The following is a 17280-nucleotide window of genomic DNA, read 5'->3' on the forward strand; positions in this document are numbered from 1 at the left end:
TGAGTAGCTAAGGGGCAAGCTGGCTGGTCTGAAGGCCAGGAGGGGCTCTGTGAAGAGCACCAGTGCCCTGCAATGCCATGGGGACAGAACGCTGCCCCCAAGGACACTGGGGAAATGGACCAAAGCAGCTGGCAGCAAACCACATATCTTTGAAGTGCCCTTTAAAAAATGCCAATTTGGTAAAAAATTAAAATTAAAATTAAAAATTAAAAAATAAAAATAGGGCTTCCCTGGTGGCGCAGTGGTTGAGAATCTGCCTGCCAATGCAGGGGACACGGGTTCGAGCCCTGGTCTGGGAAGATCCCACATGCCGTGGAGCAACTAGGCCCGTGCGCCGCAGCTACTGAGCCTGCGCGTCTGGAGCCTGTGCTCCGCAACAAGAGAGGCCGCGACAGTGAGTGGCCCCCACTTGCCGCAACTAGAGAAAGCCCTCACACATAAATGAAGACCCAACACAGCCAAAAATAAATAAATAAATAAATAAATTTTTAAAAAATAAAATAAAATAATAAAAATAAATAAAATTAAATAAAAAATGCCAATTTGGTATTCAACTTCATAACATATCCGCATGTTTTCATATGACAATAACACCCGCCACACCACCAAATCCTCAAGTAGACAACTCCTCTGTCTTATCCTGTGACTTCCCAGGCCCCGGGCGCACGGTTATACTGACCCGCCCTCCCCCAGCCGTATGAAAGCGTGCACCCAGTTGGCCGGGGGTCCTGACCCCGGGCAGCATTGCTCCACTTGCAGGTTACCCTTGAGTTTGTTTCGTACCAATGTGTATCGGATGGATTTCAAGTTCGTCAAAGTAGTTGAGGACAGTCTCATCTTCAGTGTTGACGTCCCGGTAGTTGCTCAGAGCCCGGAGGAACTGGCCCTGGCTGTAGTGGGTCCCCGCCACGATGCTCTCGGGGAGATTCATCACGCGCTCCTTGAGGAACTCATCTGAGGCATCCAGCGAACAAACGAATTCTGGAGAGAAGGAGAAGCTCGTGAGTTAACACAGTGACTGCGGAGCTTGCAAGCAGGTGCCGGTGGACGGGCCACTGCTAGACCGAATGTCTGGTTACCAGGTGGGATCTCCTGTCACGGCAAAGGGCCTGACAAGTTGGCCTTCTTGCTGCCTCTCATGGAGGACAGATGCATGCCAATCACCCATGCTTCCAGAGACCACACTATGAAGCCCAATCAGTGGGCATTTTGTGAGATCTATTATTTTTCTTTCCCTTCCTTCCTCCCTTCCTTTCTGCTTTCCTTCCTTCGTTCTTTTTTTTTTTTTTTTAATAAAAACAGCAGAAATTGTAAATGCAAATCTCTAATAACCCTATGATACCTGTCATCACCTTGCCACTTTTCCAGTACAATATCACAGGCTCTCAAAGAGACTCAAGGCTATGAGGGAAATGCTTTCATGGTTGACTCGCCAACTTAATAAAAATAGAGACTCCCCTGGGATTTTAATATTCCATGAGTTGAAGTCTTCCCTCACTTCATGCCATGGGCTATGAAACATCAATGTTCAGTAAAACATGGCCAATGCTTATCGAATATTTGATACACGGATCATATTAATGACAGTGATCATTTCACCCACCTGCGATTTTCTTTTAAACTGTAAAAGCAGCTGTTTCTCCAGCGCCTAGTACAAATTCAGTGGATATTTGTGGAGTGAATGAATGAATGAGTGAATAATTAAAGTGTAGATCTGTGTAATAAGCATTCTAGGCGAGTTACTGTTCTCAGCTGTTCTCAAGAGGACCAGAGTACCCTGGTGCCCAGATCAGTAGCCAGGTGTATCGAAAATAACTTGCTGCCTATAAGAGCCTGGCAAAGATTGGGACTGATTTAATTTTTATTCTAAAATTGTATTGGTTTGCCACCTAAAAATGCCATTCTCACTTAACTGCATTCTAATAAGCTTTCTTGAGTGGGTGAGAAAAATAAGTGTATCGGGTAGAGTCCATAGTGGGGCGCTGACCAGGGGGCGTGGAACACGTGTGAACTTCATCTGCTTCGTGTGAAAGCAAATAGTGAAAACAAAGGCTGAGGACAGAGCTTACGGAATAAGATCCTATAAACTCATAATCATTGTCTGATATTACCACTCTTCTGACCTTAGTTTCAATGCTCATCTTTCACCATTTGATTTGCACGAGTAGCTATATTTTTCAAAAGGAAGGAGACACCTGGAGCCCCACATGCTGGTACAGTACTTAAATTGAAATTATGTCAGTAAATTCACCAGAAATTGAATCTATTTAAGCTCTATGATCTCAGACATGTAGATCAAAACTTAATAATTCTGTTCATAATCTAAGAATTTCATGATGTAATACTGTATCTTTTTTTCCAGTGATTGGGGGATGGAAGATTCTAGTTAATAAAATATTGCAAATAGTAAGTGATATACTTGGCTTCTAATTTTCAGAGTTTTAATATGATGAAATATATTTCCCACTAGATGATATATTTTTTATAAATTTATTTATTTATTTATTTTTGGCTGTGTTGGGTCTTCGTTTCTGTGCGAGGGCTTTCTCTAGTTGCAGCAAGTGGGGGCCACTCTTCATTGCGGTGCGCTGGCCTCTCACTATTGTGGCCTCTCTTGTTGCGGAGCACAGGCTCCAGACGCGCAGGCTCAGTAGCTGTGGCTCACGGGCTTAGTTGCTCCGCAGCATGTGGGATCTTCCCAGACCAGGGCTCGAACCCGTGTCCACTGCATTAGCAGGCAGACTATCAACCACTGCGCCACCAGGGAAGCCCTAGATGATATATTTTTTAAAGCCCTTTCTCTGTTGTGATTCAGAGAGAACTTCAAGATTTTGCAGTATCTTAAGATAATTATTCAGGACATCTACTGTCCTTGAACTGGCTGACTGTAGATAATAAAGAATAGATTTCTGCTTGATGAGATTGTATACAACAAAGAGGTCTATCTGGAGCCATGTGAAAAATCTATGTCTTAACAAATTTTTCCATATTCATCACGTAGGTATAGCTTTAAACTTGTCTCCTTCAACTAACAGATCTGAAAAGAATCAAAATGGATATACACTAACAGTGATAAAATGCAATGATTTATCAATGAGAGATAATACCACCTAGGACTGAATTACTGTACAATCAAATGTTTCATCATTCAAATCAAGCACTGATGCTGATATTAAGCATGCTTATTATTTTCTGTATCTTATGATGTTTTTGCTTACAGACCTAGGGAGAGAATGCCCCTCCCAGGGCTACTTCTGAAGATAGTAAACAATTCACTTGGAGTGAGAGCACGCCTCACATATGCAAGCCAACCACGCCCTTTATATAACTCAGATAACAAGCCAATATCTCTCCTGCCTTAAATCATCCCAGGGCCAGGACCAGGCAACTAGAGACCAAAGCCCACTGCAACTACCCACACTAGTCAATCCTCTAAAAAAGCTGTTTACTCTGCCCTGCTTTGCCTTTCCCATGGAAACCCCAAGAAAGGCTGTGTCCTAGACTTTCCCCTGCCTCCTGACCAAGCCTGGTGCTTCCCCATGTGGCCCTGCATGGTTGCCACACTTCCTTTTCTGGGGAAATGTGAGTAATAAATTCTTCTTTCAATGGCATTAGCCTCACGTGTCTCAGTCACTGCCACAAACTAAAATCCCGCAGCACAAATGAGACAATGATCTGATTTCTTTCAGGAAGATAGAAAATAATGACAATTTCTAGAAAGAGGCTAATTGAAAAGAACAGACTAAACATTCCGAAGAGATAACATCTTAGACCTGTTTGGACCGTATCCGACAAAGAGAGGGCAGCCCAGTAGATCAGGACTAAGAATAATGCATTATTTTACCTCTTGTGTTTCCATTTTCTTATCTTAGGGAGAGGTTTCATTAATTCTGGTTTTTGGAGGCAGTGGCATGAGATTACCTGAGTTTGAATCCAAGCCCTGCCGTTTACCAGCGAAGTGGACTTGGATTAGTCTCTGGGCTTCAGGCTCTGGATCAAGTAAACATGGGAGGAATTCCTACCTCACAGGCTCGTGGAAAGGCTCAATAAGCTCCCATCTTGTGTGGTGCCTGGTGCGTGACAGATGTTGGGTTGGGGTGAATTTTATCCAGCTGCCTCAGGGGCAACAGGAGGATTTACCATGGGGTTTGCAATGAATGACTATCGCCCAGAAGTGATCAACTCTCATAAACTGGACAGACCTGGTTATTTAGACTAATCAACTTTACTTTTTAACTTTTTCTCTGAGGCAAATACATAAATTAATAGGAAATCTAAGACAGCCCATTCCTCCGACATTTCATGTTCCTGCCTCAGGCAAACAGTAAATATCCATCCTTGAGGATGACTGCTCTCTGATGGTCTCTGCTTCCAGAAGCTTCATCACAAGCTGTGCCTGGACCAGGAGCAGGAGAGGATTACAGCTGCGAACCGACTCTCCCGGGGACTTTGACACAGTGAGCAAGCAGGCCCTTCCGAGTCACAACCTTGGGCTAAGTTCCTGAAAATAGCTGTTCTTGTATTTACCATATGACCAAAACTTGATTAAACCTCATGCAAACTGATAAAAAAAGAAAAAATACCTTTAAAGTTCATGGCAAAGTCACAAGAAATGCCTGCTAAGTACTCAGCAAATCCTTTTTTGTGGAATAAGTTGTTTATATTTCTCTTTCAAGGGTATGTTTTGAAAGCTCTGTGTAAATATGTAATAGGATAAACTTGCTGTGGAGTTAGGGAACCGAGCAGCTTTTTCCTGCCCAGTCTCAATTCTGGATTCTGAATGTCCTCCAGAAAAGATTATGGCATGGCTAGCACCTGAAGCAGAACAGAAAGGAGGGGCAGTGATCTAGTCCCTGGGGGTCTTGCCAACTGACTCAGAAGCCAGGACACTGTACAGCACAGGGAATAGAGCCAATATTTTATAATAACTACAAATGGAGTATAATCTTTAAAAATTGTGAATTACTATGTTGTACACCTGAAACTTATATAATATTGTAAATTAACTATACCTTAATTTTTTAAAAATACAGAAAAAAAAAAAGAAGTCAGGGCACCAACAGATTAGCACCAACAGCTAATCTTTTGCTCTCTTACAGGAAGGAACAGCAGAAATGAATGCTCTCAAAGGGACTTCTGTCTATTTCAGAATTTTAATATCCCTGATATTTACCCCAAGTGAATTCTTTAGTTTGGAAGTTTGATTTTAAGTGTATCGTTTTACTTTTTTCCTAAAACAAACAAACAAAGCTACTTTATTCACATCAAAAAGATTGTTCTGGTACAAAAGAGATATCAAATGGCATTCCTTTAAATATGACCTTGGAGAAGTATTTTAAACTTACCAGGTATGATTAATTTATCAAAGGGAAACATTTTGCCTCTGGCTTCTTCCTCTTCCTCTTCCTCTTCTTCTGGTAAAACAAAATATACATCGTCAAGTTTATTACATATTATTACTAAGGATAGTGCAAAAAAATTTAAATATTTTGGGACTCCCCTGGTGGTCTAGTGGTTAAGACTCCGCGCTCCCAACGCAGGGGGCCTGGGTCAATCTCTGGTTGGAGAATTAGATCCTGCATGCATGCCGCAACTAAAAAGTCCGCATGCTGCAACAAAGAACCGGCCCAGCCAATAAATAAATAAATAAATAAATAAATAAATAAATAAATAAAATTATTTTAAAAATAATTAAATATTTTAACTAGTAGTCACTAATGAAAACTAGCCATAACTAGGAAAGCCTGCATTTTAGATATAGTCGCTCCGATTTTTTTTTTTTAATTGTGACTATTATTACTCTGAACAGTAAAGCTGCAACTTATTTGAATGTTAACATTCAAAATAAAGGTAACACCCACACTTACGGTTGAACAGGTCTTTGGCTTGATCATAGGTCTTTGGGAATCCATCCAAAATGTAACCTTGATTCTTGCAAGGCATGGATTTTAGCTTTTCTTTTATAAATCTAATTATATATGCATCTTCTAGTCGACCTAATAAAAAGAAAAAAAAATTACTGTGCAGTCACATTCTACATAACGAAATTGAGTGATTTGTAGTGAAGAGGATGGACCTAGAGTCTGTCATACAGAGTGAAGTAAGTCAGAAAGAGAAAAACAAATACCGTATGCTAACACAAATATATGGAATCTAAAAAAAAAAAAAAATGGTCATGAAGAACCTAGGGGCAAGACGGGAATAAAGATGCAGACCTACTAGAGAATGGACTTGAGGATACGGGGAGGGGGAAGGGTAAGCAGGGACAAAGTGAGAGAGTGGCATGGACATATATACACTACCAAACGTGAAGTAGCTAGCTAGTGGGAAGCAGCTGCATAGCACAGGGAGATCAGCTCGGTGCTTTGTGACCACCTAGAGGGGTGGGATAGGGAGGGTGGGAGGGAGCAAGATGCAAGAGGGAAGAGCTATGGGGATATATGTATATGTATAGCTGATTCACTTTGTTATAAAGCAGAAACTAACACACCATTGTAAAGCAATTATACTCCAATAAAGATGTTAAAAAAAATTTAAAAAGTAAAGTGATCTCAAAAATTCTTGTGTAATCAAAATTACTATTGAAAATCTCTTATTTTTGCATTAAAGTGAAAAATATGTGGTTTTGTATTTTGAACACAACACATGAACTCTCATGACCAATAAAGTAGGAGAACCCAGTGAGCTTGTCTGCAAGAAAGAACAGAATCGGATGTTTATGTCTGCACTTCCAGAATGTTCTTCCGTGGTCACAACTTTTGGTTGAAGTTGAATGAGGAGTAATTGGAGGAATCCAGAGTGTTCTCACTTGCCAGCAGGATTTACTCAATTCTGTTTTGATTTATGCTTCTATAACCTTAATACGTGATAATAAATTCTTCTGTTGTGAGAATTCAGTGGGATAGTATTCATGCATGCTGATGCCACATGATCTATTTTTTTTTTTTTATTTTACCTTTCTTTTTTTTTTTGGCTGCACCGCACGGCTTGTGGGATCTTAGTTCCCCGACCAGGGATCAAACCATGGCCCTCGGGCAGTGAAACCCCAGAGTCCTAATCACTGGACCGTCAGGGAATTCCCTACACACAATTTATTAATAGTAGGTGCCCAATAAATATTTGCGGCATTTGAATAAGAATCAACCTTGATCTTGACCCTTAAAGGCACTGTTCTCTTTAAGGCTGCAGAAAGGAGCGTGGCCCCCTCTTCCCTGTCTTTTCCGGTGGGCATTTCAGACCTTCATCCCACTGGACAGTTCCCTCTCCAGCCATGGACACAGGGTTCCTGCAGTTGCTTGGGCGGGGGCTGAGGATTTAGGAGTTTGTTCTAAAACTATCACAGTGTTTCCAAGACAATATGATGTAACTCCTCCAAAATATTCATCTATCATGTAACTGTTGAACAGCTATCATTTCTAAGGCACAGCCCTGCCCTTACATGGCTTAATGTATACATTACAGTAATGCAAGCTTGACGAATTTGAGAAATTGATCTCCAAAGCTCTTTCTAGGGTAGCACTATACTTTCAGTTTATCAGTGGGTCTACAATACAAAATAATTTGGGGTCTCTTTTTATTACTCTGTTAATGACAGTAAAATGATCTAATTAAAACACCTCTCCTTTCTTCTACCTTTCATTGCCACACGAATCATTAGGCAGTAACTGATTCAGAAAATAATTGTGTCTTTCAGAAATTTAAACATTATGGCAGAGACAAAAAAAATAATCAAAGGTGTTATTTAACATAATGAAATTCCTCGAAATGATTGGACATTACTTCTCAGTAAGGTTCAAGATGCTGTAAAGAAATAAAGTCACATTCTTTTTTTTTTTTTCTGCCGTGCAGTGCATGCGAGATCTTAGTTCCCTGACCAGAAATCAAACAGTGATTTCAGTGGAAGCGCGGAGTCCTAACCACTGGACCTCCAGGGAAGCCCCTAAAGCCACATTTTAAAAACGTCAAGGGGGGACTTCCCTGGTGGTCCAGTGGTTAAGAATCCGGCTTCCAATGCAGGGGATGCAGGTTCAATCCCTGGTCTGGGAACTAAGCTCCCACATGCCATGGGGCAACTGAGCCCGCGCCCCACAACTAGAGAGCCTGTGTGCTGCAACTACCGAGCCCACGCACCACAACTACTGAGCCCTACTGAGGGATCCACTGATATCCAAAGACAATTTTTATTTAAACATTCTATTTTCAATTTTCAAAGGCTTCGTTGGTAAGGAAAGGCACATACTTGGAAATCTAGCTTTGGCCCCCTCCAAGGCATCCTTTGGTTTATTTCAGGCAGTGAGCTTTGCCATTCATTTCCATTTGTTTTGGAAATAAGTGTTCATTATGCCAGAAGGGAGCTTGAGCAGCAGTGTATGATAATTATGGAATGTGAGTACACAAAGGGCCAAGCCCAGGCGCCTTTTTCTAGAGAACTGTGACCTCCTGGAGATACAATCATGATCTTGGCCTGCGTTGAGCATCTCGGAAGGGGATGGTCACTTCTGTTTTAAAGTGAATGAGCACAGCCTTGCTGGATGGCCTTTAAAACACCACACTGCTTCTTCTTCTTTTTTTTAAATTTTAAGTCTGCCTTTCAAATAACAGCAATATTTAAAATGTTAATGTTAACGCATATTCATAATTACTAAAACTCGGTTTAAAAACAGATAGCTGGGGCTTCCCTGGTGGCGCAGTGGTTGAGAGTCTGCCTGCTAATGCAGGGGACACGGGTTCGAGCCCTGGTCTGGGAGGATCCCACATGCCGCGGAGCAACTGGGCCCGTGAGCCACAACTACTGAGCCTGTGCGTCTGGAGCCTGTGCTCCGCAACAAGAGAGGCTGCGATAGTGAGAGGCCCGCGCACCGCGATGAAGAGTGGCCCCCACTCGCCACAACTAGAGAAAGCCCTCGCACAGAAACGAAGACCCAACACAGCTAAATAAAAATAAATAAATAAATAAGTAAATTTATAAAAAAAAAAAAAATTAAGACCTTCTCATCAAAAGATAAAAACAGCAAAACGAAAAAGCAAGACAAAAAGTAGAAGATTCTTATAATACATATATCCAACAAAGGATTTATATTCAGAACATACAAAGGATATCTTCAAATCAATAATAAAAAGGCAGATAACCACTTAAAAAAAAAAAAAAACAGATAGCTGCAACCAAGGTTTTTAAAATAATCCATACACAGTAGAGACACTACACTATCAACATAAAAGTTGATACGTTTACATATATCCCCCTCCCCAACTTTTTATTTTCAAACTCACAGAAAAGTTGAAAGACTAGTTCAATGATCACCTGGAATCCCACCTACCAGTGGGATTCTGTGCATTCTAGTGCATTCACCGAGTCCCTATTTTGGCTGAACGGTCAGGGGCCGACGGGAGTGGAATCATGAATAGAAAAGGATACGGAGGTGCCTCACTGTGGGATCGTGAGATCTGTCTTGCTGGAATCCTTAGAATCACATGATGACACGTTGGTTCACGTGAGGGAGAAGTGCGCTAACCTCTGCGTCCCCGTTCTGTGAAATTTCTACATAGGTTAATGCCACGGGTTCACAGGTGTTATTTTGTTTAAACATGACCTGAGTCCGTGTTCTAGTTTCAGGTAAATATGAATAGGAAGGAGTTTTGGACAAACTTGAAGAAAAAGTACTTTCCTAAGGTTAAAGGGGACTGACTGCAGTATCGCCGTCTTGTAGGAAGTGGGTGGGAGGGCGTACTGACAGCGGGCAGGCTTGCCTCCCTCCCCGTTCGCCTCTGAAGACATAGGCTGCTGACCCAGTTTGGCCTCTCTTGCATCTGTGGGAAGAACAGAATCTGCTGCCAAGGACAGGCCCTTCTTGAACTTGGGTGATGCAGTGGCTGCTCTCGGCCATAAATCTTGTTCTGTGTGGTCACCTCCCTGGACGTGAAAAGAGCCCAGTCAGTACTTCACGTCATCCTGTTACACCAAGTCCTTGGATAAGACTTTTGGGTCCTTGCAGAGACCAGTTATATGTTCCTGTCAGTAAATGTTTCTGGCCCTACACCTGTGTTTGTTTCTGGCCCTACACCCCAGGCTTACAGCGTATGTACACATGGCCGTGTTCACCTGTGGATTCCTAAAACTCCCACTCCCCTGCCCTTTCATGTGGCCTTGCCAGACTTCCTTCCACAGGCGTCCTCACAATGGAATGTCTTATTTTGTTTTTTTCCCCTCTCCCAAAAGCTAGAAGCCAGGACGCTATTAAACTCTAAAACCAAGATAGTGATTCCCCAATGTCACAGGCGAGGCAGGGGCAGTGTCATATCTCAAAGTGTTGATCTGCGTTTTCTGCATACCTTTTCCTCTGGGCAATTGCTCTGGGATTCCAGATTCCATCTCCTCCTGGCCCAGCCCACACCAAAGCAGAAACCCAGACTCAGACGATGAGCTGATTTAAGTGGATGCTCAGTGTACGCAGACAAAGACATTTTCTCCACCCCATAAACTAGACTGGAGTGGCCTGGGGGAAGGAGAGGAAGAGGGGTAAACAGGACTTCAGAGGAGGGTGTGAAGGGATTACTCCTGAAGAAGAGCAGCGGCTGGGAAGAGGACCGCCTGGAGGGACAAAGGGTGGGGTGCCAGAAGACCTGAGACGGGGAGGGTGGTCCAGAGCGGGGCCCCAGGGGAATGCAGTGGGCGGTCCTCAGGGGGAGGGCCAGTTTATACCTCTGTCCTTCTTCCCTGACCCCGACTGGCCCCAGCCCAACCCTGGAGGATCAGACAGCCACCAGCAAGATGGGAGAAGTAAGTAAGAGTCAGGAAACCAAACGTGCTTGATAGGATGGGAGGGGGGAAATTCTCCATTGAGTAAGAGTCTAAACTTGCTTGTACGTTGGACTGGTTTATAGCCAATGCCAGTATTACCAGTTTGATGGAGGTTCTCAACTATCTAGGTGTAAAAATGAAGTGGTCTTATTTTTCTCATAACTGCTGCTGACTGCTTTCCTGCTGGGTGGCAAGCTCCCTTAAAGACATCTCAGTTCAAAACTTAGTTTGTGATTATTTGATTGGAATGGACTTCTGAAAGCATGAATAAACAGAGAGCCCACTTACTTATTAGGTAAGAGCTGCAGTGGGACCAGCCTGAAATTCCATCCAAGGGTGGGGAAAGAATGAGTCCAGAGTTTGAGTTTAAAGGGACACCTTACTGGGATGCATGTGTTCAACAAACTGGTTAAAATTACCCCGTGGGCAAGAATATTTTTCTATTTATTTGTATTTCTTCCTGAATGAATGAATTATTGGTCCAAGTTATTCATCCATTTTTTTTTCTCTTCAGGATTTAACGATGTTCTAATTAGTTTGCCTGAGCGTTTTATGCATGAAGGCTATTAACTCTTTGTCATATTGGTGGCAAATACTTTTTCCTGATTTGCCCTTTGCCTTTTTTTTCTTTTTTAATTTATTTATTTATTTATTTCTGGCTGTGTTGGGTCTTCGTTTCTGTGCGAGGGCTTTCTCTAGTTGTGGCAAACGGGGTCCACTCTTCATCACGGTGCGCGGGCCTCTCACTATCGCGGCCCCTCCCGTTGCGGAGCACAGGCTCCAGACGCGCAGGCTCAGTAGTTGTGGCTCACGGGCCCAGTTGCTCCGCGGCATGTGGGATCTCCCCAGACCAGGGCTCGAACCCGTGTCGCCTGCATTGGCAGGCGGATTCTCAACCGCTGCGCCACCAGGGAAGCCCTGCCCTTTGCCTTTTAATTAATGTTTTTTGATGCTTTATAAATATTTATGACTACACATTTGATTTTTTTAAAACGTAGGTAATTCTTTCCCATCTTATAACCAATAGTCAACAAAACGTTAATGGGGATGTTTTTCCCCCGGGGTTGAGATAGTGAATGATTTTGTGTGTGTGTGTGTGTGGTTGTTATAATTTCTGTACTTTACTTTTAATAGCAAACAAGTAGTATTTTATAACAAGGAAATGAATCCCACCGTTACAGAAGCAGCGCGGCCGTGTGCTGCGCGGTTACCTGCATCCTGCTCCGCGCTTTCCTTGATGCCATCCAAGAGCTCCTGAGCATCCTCTACGTTCTCCTCCTCTTCCTCCTCTTCACCTTCTTCTTCTCCTCCTTCCCCTACATCCTTAGGTGTAATGATCGCCTCCTACACACCACAGGGATATTCAAATCAGATGATGTCCTGCATTGATTGGCTGCTCATAAATCATCTGGCGAGTGATCCTGGAAAAGGCTGGTACCCAAGCAGGGGAGGTGCTCAAGGACAGCTGTGCAAAAGTGGTCAGGATGCGTCTATCTACGAAGACAGATGAGAGCCTCGTGGGTTTTCTTACTCTGTTTTAGGAGAATAATCTATTCCTGTGCTAACGCCAGAACTACTTAAGAATCAACACTTTTCTAGGAATTCCCTGGCGGTCCAGTGGTTAGGACTCCAAGCTTCCACTGCAGGGGGCCCAGGTTGGATCCCTGGTTGGGGAACTAATCCTAATCCTGCAAGCTGCGTGACGCAGCCAAAAAACAAACAAACAAACAAAAAAGAATCAACACTTTTCCAAGTATCAGGTTGGATCTTACTTGGGAGACACACATTTTGTAGGAATCAAAACTTTTAATAATCACTTTTGGAAATGTACCTCAGTACCTACCATTCCCAATAAAATGATAAAAAGCAGCTATCTGGGGAGAAGGAGGGACAGCAGAGCACAGAGGATTTTCAGGGCAGTGAAAACTACTCTGTATGATACTGTAATGGTGGACACATTTCACGATACATTTGTCCAAACCCATAGAATGTACAACAGCAAGAGTGAACCATAATGTCAACTACGGACTTTAGGTGATATGATATGTGAATATAAGTTCATCGATGTAACAAATGTGCCACTCTGGTGGGGTTTAATGATAATGGGGGAGGCTGCCCGTGCAAGGGGTAGGGGATGTAGGGGAAATCTCTGCACCTTCCTCTCAACTTTGCTGTGAACCTAAGACTGCACTAAGAAAATAGTCTTTTTTTTTTTAAGCTATTGATAAACGGTCTGATAATACCCTGAGAAACATACATCAAGAATAAAAAAACCTGGGTATATATCTGAAAAAAACAAAAACACTAATTCAAAAAGATATGTGCACCCCAAAGTTCATAGCAGCATTATTTACAGTAGCCAAAATATGGAAGCAGACTGTCCATCAACAGATAAATGGATAAACAAGATATGGTGTGTGTATATATATATATATATATATATATATATATATACATATACATATATACACACACACATACACATACATACAATGGAATACTACTCAGCCATAAAAAAGAATGAAATGTTGCCATTTGCAGCAACATGGATGGACATGGAGGGCATTATGCTAAGTGAAATAAGTCAGACAGAGAAAGACAAATACTGTATGACATCACTTATATGTGGAATCTAAAAACTACAGCTAGTGTATATAACAAAAAGGAAGAAGACTCACAGATGTAGAGAACAAACTAGTGGTTACTGGTGAGGAGAGGGAAGGGGAAATGGGCTAGGTAGGGGGCAGGGGATTAAGAGGTACAAACTATTAGGTATAAAATAAACTACAATAAGGATATATTGTACAACATGGGGAATGTAGACAATGCGTTTTAATAACTATAAACGGAGTATAAGCTTTAAAAATTGTGAATCACTACACTGTACACCTGTAAGTTATATAATATTGTACATCAACTATACTTCAGTTTAAAAAAAAAGAATTAAAAAAAATGAAAATGTTCCAGTCAATAGAGAGAATGCAAGATATATTTTGAGCAACAGCTGGAGAAAGGCTAAATTTTAAGGGCAACCCATGAAAGACGCTTCCAGAGGAAAAGCCATGTGGGTTTCTGTGTTTTCATAATGGAGCCAACAACAAAATCCAATTAAAATAACAAATCTCTTTGTAGGATGCCATGGAAAATTAGTGATTTCTTAATTATGACTAAGACAAAGCATTTTTAAAATATAAAAATTCCCAGTAAAGTAGTTAAAAGTGTTACCAGTTTTGCTATGGCTTCGGAAATGACATCCTTCAATTTAATGTGATGCAGTTTGTAGTATTTGGACAACACTTCAGCGATGCTGGATTTTCCCACAGCAGGAGGACCAAGAATGCAAATTTTGATGGGCTAAAAGAGGAGAATAAGCATCATACAGGGAGCTCTGAACCATCTGTAGCTAGACAGTGTTCTTTATTTCAAGGGTCGGCCCTTTTAAGTCTCGGGATCCTGCAGGCTGACTCTCACTCCTCCATCAAGACCCCAGAGTCACTTCCTCCTGGTGTTTAATGAGCATCCACTACGTGCCCTGAGCTGGGCACGGGGCACACGACACTCAGCAGGATGTGAACCAAGTACTCAAGCATCACATGCTACCAGTTTCACCTTTGTGGTGCTACTCCTGTAAAGGCAGCAGAGAAATAGAATTTCTGGTCCACTATGCAGGGTGCTTAATTTATTGCCTGATGAACATTGTTTCTGGACTAAACCTGGTCTTTAATTAAACTTTTCTTTTTAAAAACAGTTAATTTAAAAAAATAATAAAAATAAATGAAAACAGTTAATTTATCCTAGTTTTTAAAAATACACCCATTTTTTTAAATTTTATTTTTTATTAGTTATCTATCTTACACATATTAGTGTATATATGTCAATCCCAATCTCCCAATGCATCCCACCACCACCACCCCCCCACCCCTGAACCCCCCGCTTTCCCGCCCTTGGTGTCCATACATTTGTTCTCTACATCTGAAAAATACACTCATTTTTTAAAAAAGTTTCTAGAAGCTCATCACATTCATAACTGGTGAGCAAATGTTTATTTCTAATAGAAATAAAAACATCGGTGACAAATAGTCATCTCTTTCAAAATGGTCCAAACAGTTGTGAAACTAAAGTCTGGTATTTTGCAAGGCAAATTTTTAAAATTTTAAATTAAAAAAAAATTTTTTTTTAAATCATGCCATTGAAAAGCATTTCCATGGGCAGAGTGTCCATGTGCTTAAAGACTACATAATTTCATGCACAGAGTTGGTTATCGTTATTATTACTACTATCATTATTATTAATACTACTACTATTGTTATTACTACTATTTGTCAGATGAGGAAGCCAAGGCTGTGAAGGGAGTGAGCAGGGCTACTGCAGTGGTGCTGGGTAGGGCGTGGTGGATGTGAATGACCCTGTCTGCTTAGGGACAGGCTCTCTCAGGGTGATGGCAATGACCAAGATGGCGGGCAGTGGAGGGTGCCAGCGGTCAGGAGAGCATCTCTGGAGCTGAGTCTTGATGGACAGGGCTGGGCTCCGAGGTAGGCATGGTGCAGTCACCAAGGCCTGAGGTCCAGCTGTCAACTGGGCAGGTTCATGTGCCTTGTTTCATCCACACACCAAGGGCGGATCTGTCTCCAGGGGTAAGCTCACCTCATCCGGGTACAAAACCAGAATGGTAGTTTATTCAGTTATAATGAGAAGTAGGGTTGCCACTGAACTCAGAACACTCTAAGTGCACACGTCTGGCACATTTACCCCTCAAGGCAGACACGTTTAGAAAGTAGCTTGATGAGCTTTGATCAGACCAAGGAGAGTTGGATGAATGGACTGTTGAATGGTATTAGGTCAAGGTGATTGGATGCACCTGTCTCTGCACAGGGATGACTTTGGCTTGCTAAAGGAACTGGAGTTGTGGAGGCCCTTGGCTTGAGGCTCCATCTTGCTGGATGTCGCTGGTGTGGCACTGTCTACATTGTCCTTGGTCGTGTTTCCTGTTCTATGCTGCCAAGCTGACCAATGCCCCCAGGGATGGATAGACTCAGTTTAATTTTTAGATATGCTTACTCCTTCTATCATGTCCTGTCCAGTTTTGCTAATCAGGAAACTTATGGTCTCTTTAAGGTGTCTTGTCCCGTCTCTGCTCTGACTGGGTGTTGTTTTACGTTGACCCACAAACGACAGCACTAGTCTAACCTCTCAGGTTGCTCTGTGCCTCGGGACAGTCTCCAAGTAGAGCCATCGTGGGTGTCTCAGATGCTTAAAAGGATCATTGTTTCTTTTTTTTTAAATTAAAAAAAAACTTTTTGGCCGTGCCACACAGCATGCGGGATCTTAGTTCTCCAGCCAGGGATCAAACCGGCGCCCCCTGCAGTGGAAGCACTGGAAGTGCAGAGTCTTAACCACTGAACCACCAGGGAAGTCTCGGATCATGGTTTCTTTTGCAAAGTGGTACATCTTTTTTTTTTTTTTTTTAATTACTTACTTAAAATTTTTTTTTAATTTTTTCTCTCTAGTTTTTAAAGTGGCACATCTTTTACTGATTCTCAACAAGGCATGCTTTTCAGGAGAACATGGTTCTTAGGATACAATGGCAACTCTACTTGCTTTTATGCAGTATTCCCATGCACGATGGCAATTCAACTCTGATGGCACCTGTTACTCATAGACTATAGTTTTCAAAATGCCTTCTCATGTCATATTTACTCTCATCTTTGGAATGCCTCCCTGGGATAAATCCAAAGATCTGGGCAAGCGCTGCATTTACCTGATTTCAGAGAGGGGTGTGTGGAGGCTCCATAGTAAGGCCATTCTAGCTAAGTTGGCATCTTAGCTAATCTGAATCCCTGACTAGCTGTGTGACCTTGAAGAAATTGCTCCATCTTCTGAGCCTTGGTTTCCTCGTCTATAATATGTAGATACGAATATCTGTGAAAAGTTGTGGTGATTAAAATGACTGGCAAATCCCCTGGCCAAAAAGAAAAGATCAAAGTAATCATCAGACGTCCCCAACCTCTTACCTACCCTTTCCCAGATGTATACCTGGGGTGAAACAGGCAGACCAGTAAGGTACCAGACATTTTCCCTTATAGGGACAACTCCGTGACAATCAGTCTGGGGCTTACTGTCATGTTCAATTTGTGTCAAGCATAACAATCATCTCTGTCTACTTAAAAATTTTTAATATTCAGTTGGCAAGTATCAATAGAGTATAGAGGTAGATTTTTTTGGCCTGGGCAATAGGTTAAATTTGAAAAAGAACTTGAGGGAATTCCCTGGCGGTCCAGTGGTTAGGACTCCACGCTTTCACTGCAGGGGGCACGGGTTTGATCCCTGGTTGGGGAACTAGGATCCCGCAAGCTGCGTGGTGTGGCCAAAAAAAAAAAAAGATGGAAAAAGAACTTGAATTTAGAAATTCAGACATTTGAAAAAGTACTTTCATTGGTGTAATTACACCAGAAGTTTCATTTACTTTGCTTAAATCAGAAGCT

General features: G+C 42.1%; 1 protein-coding gene across 1 annotated transcript in view; it reads right to left on the bottom strand.

Moving 5' to 3' along the window:
• The window catches only part of AK7 (adenylate kinase 7), a 68051-nt gene that overhangs the window by 18950 nt on the left and 31821 nt on the right, over positions 1-17280 (bottom strand). Inside the window, exons 11-15 of the mRNA XM_068541414.1 lie at positions 14024-14152; positions 12010-12142; positions 5868-5996; positions 5346-5414; positions 784-981 (exon numbers count right to left, since the gene is read on the bottom strand). Coding sequence (XP_068397515.1) covers positions 784-981; positions 5346-5414; positions 5868-5996; positions 12010-12142; positions 14024-14152 — 658 coding nt within the window. The remainder of the gene's footprint in view (positions 1-783; positions 982-5345; positions 5415-5867; positions 5997-12009; positions 12143-14023; positions 14153-17280) is intronic.

This window comes from Eschrichtius robustus, chromosome 1 (assembly GCF_028021215.1).
Source record: "Eschrichtius robustus isolate mEscRob2 chromosome 1, mEscRob2.pri, whole genome shotgun sequence".
NCBI lineage: Eukaryota > Metazoa > Chordata > Mammalia > Artiodactyla > Eschrichtiidae > Eschrichtius > Eschrichtius robustus.